General features: G+C 38.3%; 1 protein-coding gene across 1 annotated transcript in view; it reads right to left on the minus strand.

Annotated features, from left to right (window-relative positions):
• OTC (ornithine transcarbamylase) overlaps positions 1 to 23,936 on the minus strand; it is a 58,634-nt gene that overhangs the window by 24,448 nt on the left and 10,250 nt on the right. The window contains exons 2-4 of the mRNA XM_079122960.1: positions 21,382 to 21,520; positions 19,819 to 19,900; positions 8,095 to 8,182 (exon numbers count right to left, since the gene is read on the minus strand). Of these exons, the coding sequence (XP_078979086.1) occupies positions 8,095 to 8,182; positions 19,819 to 19,900; positions 21,382 to 21,520 (309 nt within the window). The remainder of the gene's footprint in view (positions 1 to 8,094; positions 8,183 to 19,818; positions 19,901 to 21,381; positions 21,521 to 23,936) is intronic.

The following is a 23,936-nucleotide window of genomic DNA, read 5'->3' on the forward strand; positions in this document are numbered from 1 at the left end:
GACAATACTTATTAGTTGAATAGCTGACGGGGAAACTGGGAAGAATTTGGGGTTGCACATAATGACACCATTGAGAGTCCTGTAATCATTCCCAAAATGGATGTTTCCTAATTTTATTTTTTATAAAAGCTGGTCAAGGACCTGGAGGAGACATAGGCTCTAACTGCAATTTAATTTGGTCAAGTAATAAACTCTCTGAATCTCCCTCCAGGAGGGAGAATATTCCAACCCTCTGACATTTATACTCAAGTTATCATTTTAGTTACATCAATATAAGAATGATGAAGAAAGAAAGAATACCTCCATCAAGCCTACATAGGGCCTTCTCAAATAGGCCAGTATTGGAAAAAGCCAAGAAGGAATGAAATTGTTATATTTGGATGGAGTTGGAGAATATCACGCTAAGTAAAATAAGCCAAACCCAAGAAACCAAAGGCTGAATGTTTTCTCTGATAAGTGGTTGATGATACATAACAGGGGTGGGAAGGTGGCGGGAGGTGGGCAAGAGAAGAATGGATTGTGTAGAGGGAAATAGGGCAGGAGGGGGTGGGGGAAGGAAAGATAGTGGACTGAGACAGACACTATTACCCTATGTACATGTATGATTACATGAATGGTGTGAATCTACATTGTGTACAACCATAGAAATGAAAAGTTGTGCCCCATTTGTGTACAATGAATCAAAATGCAGTCTGTAAAAATAAGAATTAAAAAGGGAAAAAAAGAATCTGTCATATTTGATTCATTAATGAAATATTCTACAGTGATCGGATTGTTTTGGCTTAGATGTGACATTCCAAGTTTGAGAACCTTTGAGAAAAATCAGTAGGGCATTATGGAATTCAGAATGATCTCTTTAAAATGTGCTAAAGGAACCAGCTAGGAAACCACAGAGAAGGCCAGGATTGTGTTGGAGATGGTCCTAAAATTGGGTTAGATCATAAAGTGACTCAACCAACGTTACTTGAATTTCTTATGTATGCCCATACTTTACAAGTATGATCTCATTTCTCCTCATATGATTCATTAACATCTCTACTTTGAAACTCAGGAACCTGGGACTCAGAAGCAACTGACCCAAATCAAAAGAGCCAGTATGTGGGAGAGCTATGAATTGAATTGAAACCTAACCCTGCTTCAAAGCCTTTGTTCTCCATACTACTACAAAATGTTTCTAAGAGAATATAACATAGTTCAGTCTGTGAGTGACTGATTTTTGTAACCATTTATCCAAGGATATATAACTGCCCTGTATAGTGTCTTGGTATCCTCTATAAAGATTCATGGAGACACCATACTCTTCATTTGGTACCAATCTATGAGTACATAATCAGGCAAATATTTCCCATTAGGTACCAATATTTTAAAACATTTTGCCAAGAAAGGCTAAATTTTACCTTTTTCATCTTTATATCATTGGTATGAATACTTTTAAAGACATTCATGTACAAACAGAGAAACAAGATGAATCCCATTTGTTTACAATAAAAATGAACCTAAAAAATTCCTTTAAATATGATTATGTTTCTCTTTACTGTTTCTCAAGCACATATTCCTCCATAACTTCCATTATTTGGGATGTCAGAATAACAATTAGCAACTCTTCTATGATGCTGCGTGTGGCAACCTGCATATGCATGGTCATAGTGGGTTGAATGGTGGCCCTCCAAAAGGCCTGTTTCTAGATGACTAGAAACTCAGAATGTGATCTTGTTTGGAAGTAAGGCCTTTGCAGATGTAACTGGTTACTATGAAGTCATACTGGTGTGGGGTAGGTCCTAAATCCAATGACTGTTCTTATGAAGAGGACAGGATACATAGGGATACATAGAGAAGAAGCCTGGGGAAAGATGGAGGCGGATTTTGGAGTGATGTAACTATAAGTTAAGAAATGTGGAGGATTGCAGGAACCACCAGAAAAAGACTCATGATCCTGTGGACACATGGATCTTGGGTTTCTAGCCTCCAGAATGGCAAGAGAATAAATTTCTGGGGTTTTTTAGTTTTATTTGTAGATGGACACTATATCTTTGTTTTATTTATTTATTTTTTATGTGGAGCTGAGGATTGAACCCAGTGCCTCACACATGCCAGGCAAGCATTCTACCACTGAGCCACAACCCCAGGCTTGTGGTAATTTGCTATATCAGTTCTAGGAAACTAGTACAGTGGTTTATGCTGATTTTCCTTTCTTAGTTTTACATTGGTAGAATACACTTTAGCAATCACTACCATAAGTAAATTACTTCTATAGGGAAACTAATTAGAGTAGAACAACATTACATTATTTGGTTTTATATGGAGCCTTTCATACACATGGTTCCTGAAGCCATATTACTAAGTACTGTATTAAAGTGCAAATGACTGTGAAGCTATTATACACCTTCCAATTGTGCACTCAGAGCATTAGGCATGAACAGCTATCATTATGGAAGAAACACAAAGCCTTGAAACTGGAGTGATAATGTTCCACTGCTGTTGCTAAGTTCCATCTGATTTTAAATTTCCAAAGAATCAGTGATCTGAGTCATGCTAAGGTGTCACTTCTGGTGTTACATCTTAAAGTACAAGCCCAGGGCAAGGGAAAAAATAGAATATCTATCTCTTAACCCCAGTAGAGCATCAGGGTATTGACAAAATCTGAAAATGTCATCCAAGCTGAAGCAAATTTAGCTCAATGCATATGTGTATATTTGGTCCTTTCTGGTATGTTAGAGCGTGGAAAAGAGTTGCTGAGAGAGACTCCTCAAAAGAGGAAAGTGAGCAACAGGGTTGATTCTAACTGATGGGAGACTTGGCTTCTAGGGATCAGCACCGAAGTGAGTAAACAACTCAAATCTTAAGGTTACCCTTACCAATTAGAGAACATCTAGATTAAAAAAAAAAAAAAAACTTGCAAAATGCAGAATTGAGATGAGAACCTGGTTGTACAGAAAAGATTTAATATAGCGACTCTGTGACAGCTATCCTTTGAAGACCTGCTTACAAGGGTGGCCCTCAGCAGGCATCTTGGAACTGGGACTTTAGGAGGGTTTCCACCACTTCCAGAATTGATGAGGGTACACACACTATACCTTCTTTCTTTCTGTGTGTCTGGAATTTGGATTTGTCCTAGGCAGAGAAGTTATTATTATGTAACCAGTTCCTAGTAAAAGCCCTGAGAGCTGGTTTGCTGAGAAAATTAAGTGCATCCTCTTTGACTCCACTGGGTAAGACTTGGACACTTGTGCCTGGCTTCCTCCAGACTTCACCCTGTGTTCCTTTTCACTTTTACACACACTCGCACATGCATGATGTTGGAAATTGAACCCAGGGCCTTGCACATGCCTGGCAAGTGCTATACCAATGATTGATATCCCTAGCCATTCTTTATAATTTTGATTTGTATCCCTTAGTTGTCATAAATCTTAGCCATGAATATAACCATTGAGCCCAGTAAGTCTACCTAATGAATCATCAGACTTGGGAGTGGATTTGGGGGCTCCCCACTACATCAACTCCTCCAAAATATCATTAGACAACTCCTATTGGTGCTCCCCTTAACTTACCTTTGGATTACACAATATTCAACACAGACTTAGCTAAGGAGAATTCACCCATGACTTGTACCTTTTTGAACATTTCTGATTTTTCTTCTATTCATGTGTACATCCAGTGTGTTGCTGCCTTAGGCCTTTGCACTAGCAGTTCCTTTTGTCTGTGATGCTCTTGCCACAGCTTTGCAAGTCCGGCTCTGTCTCTACATTGAGTTCTCAACTTGATGGTCACCTCCACTGACAGATCACCCTGCCTTAGCTTCTTTATAGTACATATTTCAACCTGCTCTTTTATTCATGCTTTATTTGTTTATTTAGTAAAAGCCTCCTCACTCTAAATTTTATTTCCACTCCAACAAGAATCTTGTTTGACTTGATCAGCATTTTATTCTCAGTGCTAAAATGTCTGGAAGAAAAACTAGGCATTCAATAACTTTTTGAATAAATGAATAATTAAATCACTTGAAAAAAATAAGTGACACTTTGGAAATTGCATTTAACACCTTTCAAGAGCCTGGCCCAGCTTTGCTCCCCCCCCTCCTTCTGTTAATGCATTCACTAAATTCCCCCTTGGTTTCTTCTTTCACCAATATGCAGGCACTTTTTATTCTACCAGGCCCCCAAAGCAGCTAGACAGGTAGATTGAAGAAGTGACACCATCAATCAGTGTCAGGTGTGCACTATTTTCTTGATTTGAAAGGGCAAGCACTGTCATTTAAACATCATCCAATCCCTTTTCATCTTAAAAATTTAAACTTCTACAAAAAGCAAAGGAGACAATTGCTAAGGATTGTGTGGTGCATATTGCAGGGTAGATGTCATTAAGATTCACTTCTTTACTTCTCCTGTTCAATTGCTTCTGTGGAAGGCAGTGGATTTTTCTTGTCTTCTTCAATTTGGGTTTATTGAATTTCTGAGTGTCAGCATATCTTGTTTGTTAGATATTTTGGCAGAATAAGTAATAATGGGGTACACAGCAAAAAGCCAGATTTCCACAGTAGCCACTCTATCCACTTTTCTGACATCCACCATCTCCCATCCCAGACTGTTCTAATAGTGAACGACCCTTATTCTTGTTTTACTCTAATTGCACCTTCCTTCAAGGTACAACCTTCTGCAATTCTCCCATGAGACTCTGGTGTTCATTTCTATTTCTTTAACGCTGAGCTTACAGGTACTCTCCAGCTCCCAATGTTGCCCAAGGTGCTTATCTCCAGTGGCTTGTGGACATGTGCATTTAGAGGTTCAACCTCTCATGCAGTATGTCCAATACCTGATCTATACCTTCTCCCCAAAGGAGAAATTCCTTTCTCTTTCCTTCTCTGTCTACACACATGCATGTGTATACACACACACACACACACACACACACACACACACACACATACACATTCTCTAAGAGTAATGAATCTGGAATCTTTTCACTTCCATTATCTAGTCACCTGTCATAATCAGTTGACATGAAATCATAAAAACCTCTTATGCTCCATCCATTCTTTACCATTCATGACTTTACTAGTCTACATTCACAGCACAACAGTCCAGGTTTCTTTATCATCTCTCAACTCAGGACCCTTCAAAGTATGGTTCACCTACCCTTGCATTAGATCACTTGGGGAGCTTCTAAAAATGTAGATTACTGCACATGATCTGAAACTTTGCTGGAGAACTAGAATTTCTGAGTGTGTGGTCCAGAATTCCTTAACAAATGCCCCAATATAATCCCTAAATTGTGTTTTAGAATCCATGGAATTAATCTCTCTACCTCTGCCCTCTACCCTGACCTAAATTCTTCTGCATCTATCTCTACATAGTTTACATTGGGACACACAGTTCTGTTTAAGGACTATCACCTAATATCTAACACAGTGTATGCATTTAGGAGAATTAAAATGTAACTTAAAGATCCAAATGACTTCCTTTTATAGGAAAGGAAATGAAGGTTCCGAGGAATGTTTTCCTGTGAGATCACATTGTAGGTAACTGGGAAAGCTGAGATTATGTCTCAAATATCCTGTTTTCCAAGCCTTACCCCAAAGTACTAACTATATAGCAAACCTGACTGCTATTCTCTGAGAGATCTCCTTGCAAGCTTGGCACTTGGATGATGTCTGGGAATTTCAATCTGGGAAGAGTTTCCACCATTCCCAGGATTGATAAGAATGACTCACAAGGCTTAAAACATTTTTACAAACAATATGACTTAAGGTGAACGCCTGCTTTCCTTTGGACATATGGAATTTGGGCGCATGTCAGGGAGAGTGTCCCAATGTTACCAGCTTGCAATAAAAACCCCTGGGTACTGAGTCTCTAATGAGTTTCCTTTGTTGACGTTTCACATGTGTTGTCAGAATCCATTACTAAGATAATTAAGTATGTCCTATGTGACTTCACTAGGGGAAGACTTTGGAAGACTGCACCTGGTTTCCTATGGACTTCACCACATGTGTCTGTCCCCCTTGCTGATTATTACTATTCTGAGTCTTCAGGCCCCTTACCGGTCCTGGGGGCCTCCTTACACGTAAGCCAATGCTTCCCATAACTTATTTCACTATCCTCTTCATGGTCTGAATAGAAGTAGCATTTAGGGTGATCAAAACAACCTGACCCTAAAACAAAAATGGCATGATTTCAATCCTAAGTTAGTGTCTAATTTCCATTACTTCTCTGAGCTATGGTTTCCTCATCTATAAAAACAGGCCAATAATACTTTGCAAGATCTTTACAAAGATCTAGAGATAATGACATAAGAGGTCCATACCAGACACCCTTTAATGGGTGCCTGTTGTTTCCATTCAGTTGTTTGGACAAGATGAAATGATCAACTGAATCTATGTGGATCCAGTTTTATGCGTCCATACATTCACGAAGCAATGGAACTAAATATATGAACTCGGAAAGTTTCAATCATGTTGGAACTTGTGAGCACATTATTTTTCTCAGGATCTTTCTAGAACTCCTCTACACAAGGACATGTAGTGGGAATTGTGTGGACAACAGGCACACAGTTAGCATGTTTATACTCATCCTCAATTTCAATCCATGCTTGGCTCTTTGTTTCTTACTTTTAGGATCCTTTCCACTTCACTGATTTCTAGGCCCTGACCTCTTTCTGGATGCTAATCTGCCCAGCTTAAGTCTTCATTGGATGCTTGATGTTCCTTTAACTGCACACTTTTCCAACCACTAGTTCATACATGACTGAGTCACCATGGTTCACCTGGTCCTGTGTAGAGAATCCCCACTGAAACTTCTCTCCTGGATATGTCTCTGGCTTCATCCTTTAGCCTGATTTTGATATGTGCTTATGAATAAAGTGTTTCACTTTTGTGTAAGCAAAATCATCAGACAAATATAATCTGTCAGTGGCAACCTATCTGGAAGAAAAACTCATTTGTGTTCATTTATTCTTTCTGTTTCTAGTATCCAGAGGCTAATCACACTTCTGGCACTGCCCCACCTGAAATAACATAAGAAAAAGTTTTGAAGATGAGATATTTGAAATCTCTTCAGCAAGTCAAATAAGGCAAATTCTTTAGTGTATGCTTGGGTTGTTGCCATTGAAAGCAGACAGTGTCTACAAGGAGTTTCTTTACAGCATAACATTTCAGGAAGAAAAGCATCAGTCTTCTCTATTGAGGGTAAAACATGTAACAAAGACATTTGCTCTGGATTTCTCAGTCAGACATTGCATAGTGGTGAGAGCATTGCATGTGGAGTCGGAAGGCCTGTTTCAGTCTTTCACTATAACGTAGAGGACAAGAGCCTTTTGCCATCTCTCCTTTCATCTAGGTTAGGCTGAGCTCCTAATACTTGCCAATGGAATGTGAATGGAAGTGATTGTGTCACTTCCCTGCTAAGGTGACTTTGAAGCAAGTATTCCTTCTTCATGCTCTCTTCTCCTAGGTCCTAGCTGGATGTTGACATCCAGGGTGACCTTGGAGGCCACATGTTGAAGATGGCACAGCTACTCTCAGTCAGTTGCTGAATGAACATGTACCTTAATAATCTGTCCTTCCCTCTTACTAGTCAGGAATGTCTGCACTGTGATAAGTCATTGACATTTGAAATTTTGTGTTACAATAGCTAGTTTGTTCTTAATTAGATTGTTTCACCTCTATTTGTTAATGTTTGGTTTGTTGTAAAGATTAACCAAGAGTAGTAGCTGGCACATAATAAATATTCAATAAAAGTCAGCTATTCATATCATTACCTACTCTGATACTAACCAGTTATGTTAATTTTCCCAGACCTCGATTTTCACAACTATTAAATGTAAGAATCATACTTGATGATTTCTGAGTTTCATTGTTTGAAATTTTATATTCAGAAATTCTTCAAAAATTGCTAAGAAAAAATTATCTTAATTCATGGAACGTGGCCAGAGGATGATAGAGAGGCATTACAAATATCAGGTAAACAGGGAAGGAGAAAATGGAGAATGGTACAAAGGATTCTGGGAGGGAAAACCATTATTTAAAGAGAAGCACATTTTCTTTTTGAAATTTATCCATCCGATTCTGAAATAAGCTTTAGAGAGAAGAAAAGATTTACCAACCGAGCTGTGTCTGTGAGACTTTCATTCACACCCAAGTGAATATCTTGTGTAGTAAGAAAACAAGGGTGTCCTCCCAGAAGTGCAAAACCTGTAATAAAAGAAAAAGAAAGCAGTTTGGAATAAAAAAGAACTAAAGTGTGAAACAAAATTATGAGCAATTGACTTGTAACTGACAAGTGACAATCTTTAAAGCTCTTCCACCTCTCTGACAGGAAATTTCCAAGCAAAGCAAAATGAAGAATTCAGGGAAGTGGATGAAATTTTGTGCATAAGGACTTAACTTTCCTTCAGGTGGATGCCCAGTTCTGCATCCTTTTGTTAGGGACATGGCAGTGATGGAACATTGTTCCCTTTTGGGATCTATGTCTAGTTTTGATTCTTTAGAATATAGAAAGATGTCCAACCAGAAAAATGGAAAAATAAAACATTTATGTGGGACATTACAGGTTACAATGGAAAACTGCTCCGTAATAAGCAGGAATGAACTATCACAACATAATATGAAAAAAAGTTAGATCCAAAAGAATAAATACTACATGATTCCATTTATGTAAAGATTTAGTCTAGGTAAAACTAACCTAAAGCTGGGAACAGTGGCACACCTCTGTAATCCCAGTGGATAGGGAGGCTGAGGTAGGAGGATAAAGAGTTCAAAGCCAACCTCAGCAATTGAGCGAGGCCCTAAGTAACTCAGTGAGACCCTTTCTCTAAATACAATACAAAATAGGGCTGGGGATGTGGCTCAGGTAAAGGCTGTGGTTCCAAAAACAAAAGCAAAAAAACTAACCTAGAGTGGCGAAAATTAAAACTTTGGCTGCTTCTGGAGTGGGTGAATGAGTGAGAAGGAGTATTGGGGAATTTTCTAGGGTAATGAAAATGTTTGTGGAGTTAAGCCAGGACTAATTAACCACTGAGTTACAACACCAACCCTTTTTATTATTATTATTTTAATTTTGAGACAGGGTCTCATTAAGTGGCTTAGGGCCTCCCTAAGTTGCTGAGGCTAACCCTGAATTCAAGATCCTCCTGCCTCAGCCTCCTGAGCCACTGGGATTACAGATGTGCACCACTGCACCAAAAATTTTATTGCACCGCAATAAAAATGTCTTATATCTTGACACAGTTTGTGGGTTACTATGGGTTACATAGATATATACATTTGTCAACAGTGACTAAAGTACATGCTTAAGAGCTGTGCATTTTACTATAAGCAATTATACCTTTGTTTCTAAAAAAGCGATACCGCCACATCAATGTTTATAGCAGCTCAACTCACAATAGCTAAACTATGGAATCAACCTAGGTGCCCTTGAACAGAGGAATAGATAAAGACAATGTGGTATATGTATACAATGGAATATTACTCAGCTTTAAAGAAGAATGAAATTTTGGCATTTGCTGGTAAATGGATGGAGTTAGAGAATATCATGCTAAGTGAAACAAGCCAAACCCAAAAAACCAAAGGCCGAATGTTTTCTCTGATTTGCAGATGCTAATTCACAATAAGGGGGATGGGGGATAGGGAAGAATGGAGTTACTTCATATAGGCAGAAGGGAGTGAAGGCAGGGGAAGGGGTATGGGGACGGACTGATAGTAGAGTAAAACAGACATTATTACCTCACGTACATATATGACTGAATGACTGATGTGATCCTGCAATATGTATAATCAGAAAAATGAGAGATTATATTTCATTTATTTATGGTCTATCAAAATGTATAAATCCATTTTATTGTCATGTACAACTAATTAGAACAAATTTTAAAAAATTTAAAAAGGATAAAATAGCTTGAAAGTAAAATAAAGCAAACAAAGAGATGGTGTTTTCAAGTCACTAAGTGCTAATGGGTCACTTTACTGATTTCTAATGAGGATAAGCTAAGGACCATTCACACATTATGCTCGCTGCTTTTTCAGTTGCCCTTGCATTGAGAGGTACAGCGGATACCTGAGCAGACAAAGATGGCTTCTACCCAGCTCTGCCCTTTTAACACATTCTATTGGTCTGAAGAGGATGCTACAGGGAACTCTGCTCTGAGTCACAGCTAAACTTGCAGGCACAAGCAGAGCCCTTTTGTCACTTTCTCTGGCAAAATCCTGTGGGAGATGGTGACATCCAGCCAGAACTTTGCTATCTCACTGGAGACGGGTTCAATGGTCAGACTTCCTCCAATATATAATTAAAGGCAAATAAACATAATTACAAGATAGAGACTTGTCCAAGGTATTTTGCAAATATTACTTTTTTCCTCCATATTGCATTGTACCTAATTTATCTTTTGGGAAATACACAACAGTCACAGTTTGATAATCCCATCTGCTTTCCATGAAGGAGGAAGAAATCATTAATTGCATAGTGAATTGGGGGAGGTGAGGAGTTTTAGACCCATAAATGAGAATTTGACTCAAGGACTTATCAAATTCTCTTCTGATGCCTTCACAAAATTACAATAATGTAATTTGAATATGGACTGGTATTAAATGATATTAAGGAATCATTATTTTTGTTATGTATAATAATGATATTAGAACTATATAGTAAAATATTCTTTGTTTTTAAAAAGATGCAAACTGATGTATTTTGGGATAAAAAATATCACTATACTTTTCATTCACTTTAAAATATTTCAGCAGGGGACTGGGCTGTATGTAGCTCAGCGGCAGAGCCCTTGCCTAGCACGTTTGTGGCATCAAAAAAAAATAAACAAATAAAATAAAGGTATTGTGTCCATCTACATCTAAAATAATAATAAATATTTCAGCAATAAAATAAAGAAAGTAGTATATTGACAATTGTTAGACAGATGTGAGAGGTATTAGTGTGCTCTTTCTGCTAATCTTTCTACTTTTCTATTCATTTGAAAAATTGTCATTATTTGTTACTGTATAAAAATGAAATGATTATATTCTACCTATTTTATACTTAAAAGTGTTCTCTTAAATACATCCAAACCAAATGTTTTTTAGCCAGAGGCTGCTGTGTTCTGCCTCTTGCAATAATTATTCACAGAGCATAATCATGTGCTAGCACTTGATAAACATCCTTCCACTGAATCCTTTGCTCTGTCAAAGTGCACAGTACATGTTGCTATAAGAATTTCGTAGACAGGAATTCTGAGAATCAAAGAATCTAAAAAATTGTGCAAGATTGTTTTATAATCCCTGTAGGGGAGCCAGCCCCTGAGCCCACCACCTGGCGATCTACAGGAACAGGACAACTTAGTGAAACTATACTCAGATTTTTCTTCATCTGTAAAATAAGGCAGTTTGTCTAGAGTCCTGAGATCCCTTGTAGATCAGATGTGCTAGGTTCTAGGTAGAATTAGAGAATATGAAACACCCAAATGGTCCTGCTTGCTATGGGTCCTTAATGAAGAGTCTGACGCCATTTTGATGTTTGACTCCTGAAAGCATTCAAGCTCACTTCTCCACCTTCCTTTTCTGCCCTACATCTGGGCACTCTAGGGAAATGCAGGTGCTCCTTGATTTAACACTAGCAAAAGGTTCAAATCCCACAAGCCCTAAGCTGTACACAGGACCTTCACCCTAGTCGCACCCCCAACCTAACATCACTTCTCTGCTCTCTTGAGGTGCTTTTATACTAGCTTGAGAATCAGTCTGGCTCTGCCCAGAAATCTACATTATGTGAGTAACAAACCTTTCCATGCCCTATTGGCTCATGTGCGGTTTCTCACTGTCAACAACCAAACCAAATTTTAGGTGACTGGCATATCTCATCTCTGTGGAATAACTATAAGTCCTGGCCTCACAGCTTGGTTCTGAAATTCATCCATTATTTTTCTAAAATTATGTACCTGGTACTGTTCTAGGCACTGAGGAAAGTATTGTAAACAAGACACAAGTCCCTGTCTACATGGAACTTTTTATATTCTAATGGAGAGTTATAGATACTAGACCAAGTGAGTGAATGAATTATAAGAATTATTATTCTGAATAATTATGAATTATTATTCTGATAATCTATAATTATCAGAATTATAGATTCTGATAAGTGCTATAAGAAAAAAAAGAGGAGGGATAGGAAATATAAGAGACAGGACTTGTCATTTAAAATAGCATAGTCAAGGAAACCACACTGATTGTGGGACTTTCATATGAAGATCTGAGGAAGATAGGTAGTGGGCTATGGAAAATAAATGAGACAGTGGGTAAAGCATGTGCAAAGGTCCTGTCTGTGGGAGGGTTCTAATTGGTAGATTCAAAGGACAATAAGAAGGTTGGTATGGAAGGTTCAGAGTAGGTGAGGGGGAGAGTAGTAGGAGGTGGGGCTACAGAAGGAAGGTGAGGGGAAGGCAACAACTTTGACTTTTGTCTAAGATGAGAAGCCATTCAACGTTGAAGCAGAGGAATGATGCAATTGTACTTATGTTCCAATAAGACATAAGCAGTGGGGCAGAAGCGGGCAGACCAGTTAGGACACGGGTAAAAATCTGGATGAGAGTTGATAGCTTGGTCTACGGTGGTAGCAGTTAAAGTGGTCAGAAAATGGTTGGTTGCTTGATCTGTTTGGAAAGTAGAGCCAGCACCCAGCTGTTGCTTCCTACCTCACTGAATAAAAATCACAGCAATCAGAGTAGAACTACCAGACTCCACTCCCATGTTCCTACCTGCCAGTATCTGTATCCACATACTCTGCTTTCCTTTCTGTTAAGCATAGATGGACTATCCATGCCCCCTGTAACACCTCCACTCACACCCTCGAAGTCACCCCTTTGGCCTGCTCAGGGACATTGCTCTAACAATTTTTCTCTTTCTTCCTTTTATCACTTACATCTTCATTGGGCTGTACTCATTTTTTTTTTTTCACTTGAAAAACAAACACAAATTTTCCTCTTGGTCCCCCTTCCCTTATCAGTTATCCCTTTAATTCTTTGCTCCCCACTTGTAACAAAACTCTTTGTTCTTACTTCCTTTAGTACCTCCTGTCTCATTTCCACCCAACCTAGTCCCATAAGACTTCACCCTCCACCACTTCCACTGCATCAAAAATCCTGTCACCAAGGTCACCAAATGACCTTCATGATGCTAACTCTGGCAGTCATTTCTCAGTCCTCTTTCTTCTTGACCTAGCAGCGTTTAACAGCAGACCATGGCTTTCTCCTAAAACTTTATTCACACAGGGTCCAGGACACACCTTCTTGCTTTTCTATCTACCTTGGTAGTTGTTCTTTCACAGTGCAAATTTCTGGTTCCTTCTATGTTTCCTGGACCTCTGAGTGCTAGTGCATCTCTGGGTCAGTTCTTGGTCCTCTTCTCTCAATCTACACTCACTCCTTTTATAACTGTATCCAGTCCCAGGGACTTAAATGCCCTCTATATACTGATGACTTCCAAATATCTCTAAGCCAGATCTCACTCCAAAACTCCAGACTCTTATCCTACTGACTTTTCATCATCTTTCTTTGTATATCTGATAAACACCTTAAACTCAATATACCCCAAAATGAACTCCTGATCTTCCCCTTTCACAGTTGCACAGGGAGAAATCTTGAAGTCATCCTTGATATCACTCTTCTACCAAATTCATAAATCATCTTTTTTCAAATATTTTTAGTTGTAGATGGACACAATACCTTTATCTTATTTATTTATTTTCATGTGGTGCTGAGGATCAAACCCAGTGCCTCACACATACTAGGCAAATGCTCTACCACTGAGCCACAAACCCAGCCCCTCATAAGTCATCTTGATGGCTCTCCCTTCCAAACATATCTAGAATGTGTCCCTCTGCCACTGTCTCTACTACCAACCTGGCTCCAGTCCCTCCCTTCCCCCCTCTTTTGACAAGTTTCACTGCTTCTATCTTGTTTCTACACATCCCCACCCGCCATGGCCTATTCTCAAAAGGATCAGAGTGACCCTTTAAAGTGCATGTTAGATCTTGTCACTCCTTTATCCAAAACACTCCATTGAGCCCATATTTCACTCAGAGTAAAAACTAAAGTCCCAAGAATGGTGTACATTTCTCACTCAGTTCTGATCACGTTCTTCTGCTTGCTGAGAGCACTATCACCTTCCAACATATTATATCATCCATTTGTTTCTTGTGTCTATTGTCTGTGTACACATTAGAAGGCAAGCTCCACAAATGTGGGGATTTTCCTGTTTTACTTACTGATGTATCACTCAAGCACTTAAAATAAATATTGGTGAATAGTAAGTGCTCAAGAAATACTAATAGATATAGAGAATGAGAAATCCCCAAGATAATGAAGTCTGAGAAAAAGGGAGTGAAAAAGAGGCCATGAACTGACAGCCTTCATCTCCCAAGTGCATCTTCTAGCTGCAGACAGGGAAGAGGTGATTTGTCATCCCTAAAGTAACAGTCTCTAGGAGGCATTAATCTCCTTCAAAGTAATCCTCTCCAGACACTGGTCACAGACCCTGAACCCCAAAAAATTAAATTCTCAGGTGCCCAAGAAAACTGATATGCACACTGATCCACTCCTCAAAATAACCTATATAAACCCAGTTCCTTTCTTTGTTCAGTGGCTCATTTTCCACCAGAAAAGTGGGTCCATGGGTGCCATTTCTTCCCTGCACCCCCCTGAATAAACAGCTGAGTTGACTCAGGAGGTTTGCATCCTGGTCGATTTTTGTGTGCTAACAAACACTCCTTGAATGCAAGAAGGAAGGACTTGGGAGAGAGGACTCATTTTCCACATTAGCAAACATTCCCTCATTTTAATAATACAAAAAACAAATTTCTATTATCTGTGAAGTGAGCTATTGGAGTTTAGTGGTGATTATAACCAATAAGCTTTTTAACCTGGGGCACTTTACCACTGAGCCACACTCCCAGCCCATTTTTTTTTTCAATTTTGAGACAGTGTCTTACTAACCTCTCTGTGCTTGAGTTTTATAACTGTAGAATAGTATCACAATTTTTGTATTGGCATCTTTTTAAAGATGATGAACTTGAAAGAGCTGCTAAGGCACCAACTTCTATTTCACCTTGAAAATGAATTATATCTGTTAAATGATGAAAAGAACCATCTCTTAGAATGCCCTGTGCATTTTTCTATCAGCTACTGCACTTACTGAGATTAATAAATGTATCTGTCTATCAGCTCAATTAATTTGGAATAAAAGAATATAATCATCAGACACACAGGAGAATTGCCTGGCATGCCAGGGAGGCATACACAGAGTAGATGAGGAGTGAATGAGCTACAAGTACACACAGCAACGAGGATGCACCTCGCAAATGTAAATGCTGAGTGAAAGAAGCCAAATACCACAGCACACATGCTTAATGATTCCATTTATATAAAGTTCAAAAGGAGTCAAAACGAATCTGTGTTAGAAGCCAGAATAATGGTTACCCTTGGATGGGGCAAGTGGAAGGAAATAAAACATGGGAGGAGAGGGCTTCTGGTTGCTACTAACATTCTGTTTCTATATCTGGGTGTTAGTTTTACCGATTGGTTCACTATAAGAATTCATTGAATTACATATACACTTAGTGATTTGTTTGTTTTTCTATAGACATGTTACATTTTATTTATTTATTTGTTTATTAATTTTTGGCACTGGGGAATGAACTCAGGGGTACTTGGCCACTGAGCCACATCCCCAGCCCTATTTATATTTTATTAGAGACAGGGTCTCACTGAGTTGCTTAGGGCCTCGCTAAGTTACTGAGGCTGGCTTTCAACTCACAATCCTCCTGCCTCAACTTCCCAAGCTGCTGGGATTACAGGCATGTGCCACCACACTGGGCTGGCATGTTACATTTAAATGAACATATTCTATAAACAATTAATATGGTTTAAATTGAGTGGATGATTTTATTCTGTTCCCTGAAGTAAGTATATTTCTGCTGTTTTGTTTGTTTCTGGTGCTGGGGAGCTACACACATACTCTACCACTGAGCTACATTCCCAGCCCCTGGGTCTTTGACTCTTTTTTTAAATTTATTTTAATTGTAAACAAATGGGGTACAACTCGTTTCTCTGTTTGTACATGAAGTAAAGGCATACCATTTGTATAATCATACATTTACATAGGGTAATGGTGTTTGATTCATTCTGTTATTTTTTCCTTCCCCCCCATTCCTCCCCTCAAGGACCATCATGTGAGGCTCACCCCATCCTAGGGGTTGATACATCTCTGAGGACAGGAATAGCTAGTTAATTACATCCTATTTTCATTCTAAACACCAATGAAACAGGCCGGGCCTATTGCATCTGTTGAAAAAATTATACCAAATGATGACTATTAAGATGCACAAATCAATAGAAGTTCTCTGCCATGATTCTGATTGGAGTGTACCATTTCCATAAGCTTTTAAGCAGCTTCTCACTCTGACTGATTGCCCTACTACCAAGTTGGGCAGCATGCCATAAGTAATTAGACCCACAGGTACTTATCGAGGATAATACCAAATACTCTGTGAACCTTAAGTTTTCAGGGAAGAACATCTCTTTCCTCATATATTTGTTGTGATGGTTTACAATTACGTACAGGTTTTAGAACATTTCTTTAGAGAAAACCATCATTTAACAGAAGGTTTAATTCCATTTGTAGAAAAAAATTTACTAGAATAAAACATGACCATTACATGCCTGAATTAAACTAGGTATTTAAAAAATACATTTAATAATAACTTCCAATCCTGGGTCTGTTGTTCATTAACTGTGTCTCCACTGGTCATTTCCTGAATCCACTGAAGCCTGTTTTTATTAATGGTCTTGTCCTCATAGAGTTGTTGTGAGGATTAAGCGAGATAATCCATGCAATTAATATAGAGTATTTGGCACAAAGTCTACATCTAAAAACATGTTAAATCCTCACTCTTGTTTTCATTAATAGCTTAACTATCACATTACTGTGAATGGTGAAATTGATCAATTCTTCAGGGACATTTTGATATTAAACATAACATTTGAACAGAGAAAAGTGGTACAAACACAAACAACGAAGAAAAATCCATTTCAGTCAATTCATCAATTCAAAAATCTATTCATCATCACTGTTGGTGGCTTTGAAGAAGACTACCTATGTTAAGGACTAATGCTAATTTTCTTTGCTATTGAATTTTTTTATTTATTCTTTTTAGATATACATGACAGCAGTGTATTTTGACATACACATATATGGAGTATAACTTATTCTAAGTAGGAGCCCATTCTTGTGGTTGTACATGATGTGGAATTTCACTGGTTGTGTATTCACATATGAAAACAGGAAAGCTGGGGCTGGGGTTGTGGCTCAGGGGTAGAGCACTTGCCTGGCATGTGTGAGGCACTGGGTTCGATTCTCAGCACCGCATATAAATAAATGAATAAAATAAAGGTCTGTCAACATCTAAAAAACTATTTTTTTAAAAAAGGAAGGTTATGTCTGATTCATTCTATTGTCTTTCCTAGTCCCATCCTCCCTCCCTTCCCTTCATTCCCCTTTGTCTAATCCAATGAACTTCTATTCTTCCCCTCCCTACCCTCCTTTGTTATGGGTAGTATCCATTTATCAGAGAGAACTTTGGGCCTTTGGTTTTTGGGGATTGGCTTATTTCACTTAGCATGAGTCTTCACATCCATCCATTTACCTGCAAATGCCATAGTTTTATTCTTCTTTAAGTCTAATATTCCATTGTATATATATATATATATATATATATATATACCACATTTTCTTTATGCATTCATCTGTTGAAGGACACCAAGGTTCCATACCTTGGCTATTGTGAATTGAGCTGCTATAAACATTGATGTACGACATCATTGTAGTATGCTTATCTTAAGTCCTTTGGGGTATAGACCAAGGAGTGGGATAACTGGATCAAATGGTAGTTCTAGTCCACATTTTCAAAGGAATCTCCATACTGTTTTCCAAGGTGGTTGCACCAATTTGCAGTTCCACCAGCAATGTATAAGTGAACCTTTTTCCCACATCTTCACCAACATTTATTGCTACTTGTATTCTCGATAATTGCCAGTCTGACTGGAGTGAGATGGCATCTCAGTGTAGTTTTAATTTGTAATGCTAAAGATTTTGAAAAAGATGAAATAAAATTCTGCCCAACTCACGAAAGACCAGTGTCAGAAGGGAGCAGAATTTGAGAATTATTGATTGGTAGTTGCTTTACAGAGCAAAATATACTCTTCTATTTTTTTCCTAGGACTTTTAAAATTAGGTGACACCTTATATATTTCTCCTCTTCCTGCTTCCTTCTCTCAAGGAGCAAAGGGATTGCAGCAACAAGAAGAATGGGTTTGATATCTGAATCCTGGTGCTATTTGTATTAATTGAGTGAACTGAGAAGTCACTTAATTCCCCTGAATTTCAGTTTTGTTATTGATGAACTTCATTATTGATCATTCATTATAAGTAACACAAAAACCACATGTAGTACAGTAGTTGTTTATGTGTAAGCACTAGAAAGCTCTGATGCTTATAAGGTAGGATATGATACTAAAAGAACAAGCTGATATATTTTTGTTTGTGATACTTCCTCCTCAACCTTGTCTGATTGTCTATTTGAGTGGTCATATTATGGATTCAAGGGAGGGCTGATGGAGCAGAAATGTAGAGAAAAAGAAAGAAGCAATTCAAGGCTTATAAATGTCAAAATAGACTTTTTGAAACTCATCACAGAGATAATAGCTTGAGACAAATGAGGCAATTTGAGTTTCAGCAGCCTGGGATTCTAGGCACAAACAATAGATTTGGAAGAACACATGGGTAGTCAGAGCCAGTTTTTCCTCCTGTTTTATCACCTGGCCTCCAACACTGGGAACTGGAAGGGGAGTAAGGGAGAGGAAGCCACAGAAATACAAGTGGATGGACCTTTGACACTGTACCAGATGTGTATTCCCCGGGCCAATTTCCAAATGGCAATAAACATGATAGAAATCTCAGATGAGTTTGAAGAACCCCAGAACTGAGAAAAACTGTTTCTTGCTTTTAAAACAGAGCTCTAAGAGGGGGTGACAGTTCCAAAGCTCCCTGGCACCCAGCCTGTGGAAGGAACAATAGAGCAAAGACAAACTTTCAGTATCTCTGGGCCCAGTGTGGCTTGGATAGCTATCAAGAATTTGAGAGAACCAAACAAAGATATATTCAGGTCTTGTGATTAGAGTGAAGCAGACCCTGCAGTAAATCGGAGATTGCCAAGATCCAACAGAAATGTAGAAGTCCCAGCAGATTCTAGCATAGACATTTGATGATGAAGTCCTGATAACCAAGAACCAAGATCCCTAGATATCTTGACATTCAGATACCCTCCAGGATTTAGCCATGCCTGTGGGGAAAGGGAGAGGACCTGAAAGTGACAAAGAAAACCCTGAAACAACTGAGGATTGCCTACTGTGGCAATTGTTTCCACCAGGCAGCACAAATGGGACATACAAGAAAAATTTCTTCATGTGTTATCAAAATAGACACATTTGTTACTCACATGAGTTTGAGGCCTGAGATTTTTGTGTCCATCTACATTTTGCCTTCAACATGAAGGGTTATGTGGAACTTGTATTCAAATCATGGAATTCCTACAGATGAAGTTAATCTTTCTGCTCACAGCTTCTTATGAGAATTGGAAGAAGCATTCATGGGCTTACACTGCTGCTCCCAGTGAAAATGTTTGCTATTTGTGGTTGCTAACGGGACAAATTCCCCCACTGACTTACATTCCCAAGGCCTTACCTGACAACAAGTGGGTCGAAGTCCTCTTTAACACAAATGTTTTTCAGTAGACTCACCTGTTTCTGTGGACAATCTTGTTCGAGTGCTTCTTTTCTCAAAAATCATGCCTAAGGATTTCCCTTGCAATAAAGGCAAATACTGAAAATCAAGGACAAAATATAATTAAAATGCAAAATATATTTCACATCCAACATGGGGGATTATATATCAAAACTTATTGTTTACATTACTAAAAATATAGAATAACTAATCACCCCTTCCAAATAAATATTCACAGTATTGTTTAAAAAGTGAATTTAAAGCAGTTTTATTTTTCTTTTTCAATACAAATGAGGAAAGGGAATAGTAACTCCCACAGTTTATTGACATGCAATTAGGAAAGTAATATTAATTATTATGGGTTCAACCTCGGCATTTATTCCAAAGTCTAATGATATTTCGTATTGGAACCATTGTCTTACATAACCCCATTGAAATCCCCATTCAGTTGTTCATGACCCTGAAAATGTTTGTTTTGTGGTGTTTTCTTTGCTAGGAATAAGCTACTGGATCACTAAACACTAAGACTCCTATTTAGGTCAGTAACGAAAGTCTCAGATTTTCAGCTAGACACTGTTTTGCATTCTCATGGGAATACAAAGGCTTTGTTTCTGGAAGTCATTCGAAAACAATCTGGAGAGTTTGGGTGTGGGGTGGAGCTCTTCCTCCTTCCTCTTCTGTTGATGGACTTCCTGATAGGATAAGTTCTGGAACAAATAGATTCCTGCCAGCTAACCTTCCTCATGTACAGACTGTGAAGAACAAAGGCCTGGGATCTCAGGACACCTCTCTCTTCATTTCAAGGGTTCTATGGGAACACCAACGCACAGCAGCTGGAGTCACTCCTGTCCCCTGTTTGTACATTGGTGCTTGGAGAGCTAGCCAACTAGATAAGAAAATCAAGGTCGTGTCGAACTTTATCAACCTGAAACAAGCTCTTGAAAAAGCTTTTGAACAAGCTTGGAATATAAAAATGCTTTCACAATTAAGCAGGCTAAATGAAGCTACTGCATTAATTAACTGTGTTTCAAACAGAAATTGCTCAAAATGCAGAATAATGCTTTAGCTAAGCACCATATTCCATCTCTTTCTCTACTTGGCTACCATTTAATTGTTTCCTTGCTAATTTAATGCTTTTTAGACACCATCACATCATTGAGAATTTTCAAATATTATCCTAACAATCTTATATCTGATATGCTTCTAGAACTGGAATTTATTGCCAGAAAAAATAAACCATCCTTATTTTTAACTTGATAGAAAACACACAGAGGGAAAAAAAAGAGGTATAAAAATAAAATCTTTCCAGACAAATGATTTCTTAGGTTCTGATCCAGTTAATAATGAATTTTAGCATTCCACATGAAAGGAGTGCAATGACTTGTCATAGAATAACTGATTTTTATGCTTTTTATATGCCTGTACACTCAGTGATGATCAATTACCTTGACTGTGAGGTTTCATTACTTAGCTACTGTTTAGGAATTTTAATGTATTTTATTTTCCCTCATTCTTTGGGAAGATTGCCTTTGAAAAGGCTGATTGGTAGTAATGGAAGGTAAGAAGAAAATGTTATGTACTTCTCCTTTCTGTTTGATCCTAAATTTCAGATCTGCTGATAGCCACAGCATGTACTTAATTTCTTCTCCTGTGAAGTTCTTTAGAGTAAGAAGGTCACGACCCTTCAACTGTACTTCATTTTGTAGTGGTTGTCCACACCTACAAAAGAAGAAAACGAAGAAGAGAAACATTGATTTAACAAAAAAAAAAAAATGTTGTACTGTGGTCCATTTCTATTCATCAAACAAAATATGACAAAGTTCACTGTAGTCTCATGTGTGCCTACAAAGTGTTAGTGTTTTGAAACTGATATAGCCACTATTCATATTTTAGATATCCAGTACTTTGGATGGTCGAGAGAAAAGAATTTGTGGAAAGAAACTGAATTCTGATTTTAGTCAGCTTTTTTGATGCTCTGACTAAAGGACCTGAGAAGAACAATTTTAGAGGAGGAAAAGTTTATTTGGGGGCTCATGGTTGCAGAGGTCTCAGTCCATAGATAGCCAGCTCCATTCTTTGGGGCTTGAGGTGAGGCTGAACATCATGGAGAAGGAGTGTGGCAGAGGGAAACAGCTCACATCATGATCAGGAAGCAGAGGGAGAGACTCCATTCACCAGATGAAACATATACCCCAAAGTCACACTCCCAATGACCCACCCTCTAGCCACACCCTACCTACCTTCAGTTATCACTCAGTCAATCCCATCAGTGGATTAATTCACTGCTTGTGTTAAGATTCTTATATCCCAATAATTTCTTTTGTAAACCTTTTTTGCATTGTCTTACACATGAGCTTTTTGGGGACACCTCACATACAAACCATAACATGATTCACTTGAAATAGCCCATATGAGTAACTTTGACACTTACTAGTCATGGAACCTCAGGTAAGTTACCTAACTTCTCTCTGCACCTAAATTTCTTGCTGAGAAAATGAGCATAATAATCCTACAGGGTCTTTGGCAAGGATGAAATCATTTAACACATATAAAACAGATAGTGGGGCTGGGGAGATAGCTCAGTCGGTAGAGTACTTGCCTTGTAGGCACAAGGCCCTGGGTTCGATCCCCAGCACCCAAAAAACAAACAAACAAACAAACAAAAAACAGATAGTGCCTGGTATGTAATATGCATTTGATACCTTTTAGTTATCATTATTAAAATCATTAAACTGCATAAGCAGAATTTGTAATGCACTGTAGAATACCATTTCACACCCCCAACTCCCTTTCAAATGTGTTCTTGAAGACTTGTGTTTTGGCTTTGGTTTTTGTTCTTTATTCCTAAATGAAAATACAATGGGCCCTGTAGCTTTTCTAGGAACTTTCAGAAACAGCACGAAGACCTCTGCTTATTATATTAACCCAAAGAGTCTCAGTAAAATAATAGGTAATAATAATATAATAACAGAATTATTTAAAAAAAAAGCTTAAGAACTTTACTGCAAGTTGACACCTTTCTCTTCCAACTCATGCTTGATACAAGCAGGCCTCCTCTATGGGGGAAAAAGGGCTATGAGCTCTTGCTTCTGTTTCCTTGCCATCCATTCTTCCAAACGAAACCAAGGGAAGGTGAGAAGTTAAGAGCCAATAGAAAGTTTGGTTCTATTCTAAGGTTATGTCCTGGCTATCTAGCGCTGGTGTAGGGGTTTGAGACTGACTCAGTCTTGTGGGATGCTTTGGGAGATCCTTTGGTGAGTTCCATCATCACCAGGAATCTCTCACAGCAGTTCTTAATGTGGGCAATTACATTATTACATTTGCTCTGGCATTGAAGGATAGATACACCTTTTTAAAAAATTTATTTATTTATTTTTTATTGTAAACAAATGGGATACATGTTGTTTCTCTGTTTGTACATGGAGTAGAGGCATACCATTTGTGTAATCATACATTTACATAGGGTCATGGTGTTTGATTCATTCTGTTATTTTTTCCTTCCCTTCACCCCTCCCACCCCTCTTTTCCCTCTATACAGTCCCTCCTTCCTCCATTCTTGCCCCCTTCCCACACCCCATTATGGATACACCTTTTTTTTCTAAGATTTCTCCACTTCTCCAGGAGATCTCTTGGTCCTGATCTGAAACAATATCATGCTAGGTTTCCTTCCCACTACATACTGGTTCATGTCAAGCCTTCCAAATCTTCCATATTCATGGCTCTGACAAGGGTCAGGTCCATTTCAGAATAGACTTCTGTTTTGTTTTGCTGTCAGAACAGCTAATTAGTCAGTACTTCTTACTTTAGTTTTCTCAGTCATAGGCCTGACGTCTGTTTGCAGTGCCCCCAATCTCTCCTATTGAGGATATTTGTCCCATTGGAATCACTTCCCCTATGCTTAAACTGAGGAAAGAGTACCTACTCCATGGGAGGCACATCATACACAAAGGTTACACTTATTCTCTAAAACACTCTCCTCTTTTTCTTCCCCCTTTTTTTTTGGTTACTTTTCCTTTTTTAAAAGTTTTGTTTTATTTTATTTGAAAATTAATAATTGTCTATATTTATGGGTATGATGTGATGTTCCAATACATGTATACACTATGTAATAACTAAGGCTATTGTGAATAATGTC

The sequence above is a fragment of the Sciurus vulgaris genome (assembly GCF_902686455.1).
Source record: "Sciurus vulgaris genome assembly, chromosome: X".
Classification (NCBI taxonomy): Eukaryota; Metazoa; Chordata; class Mammalia; order Rodentia; family Sciuridae; genus Sciurus; species Sciurus vulgaris.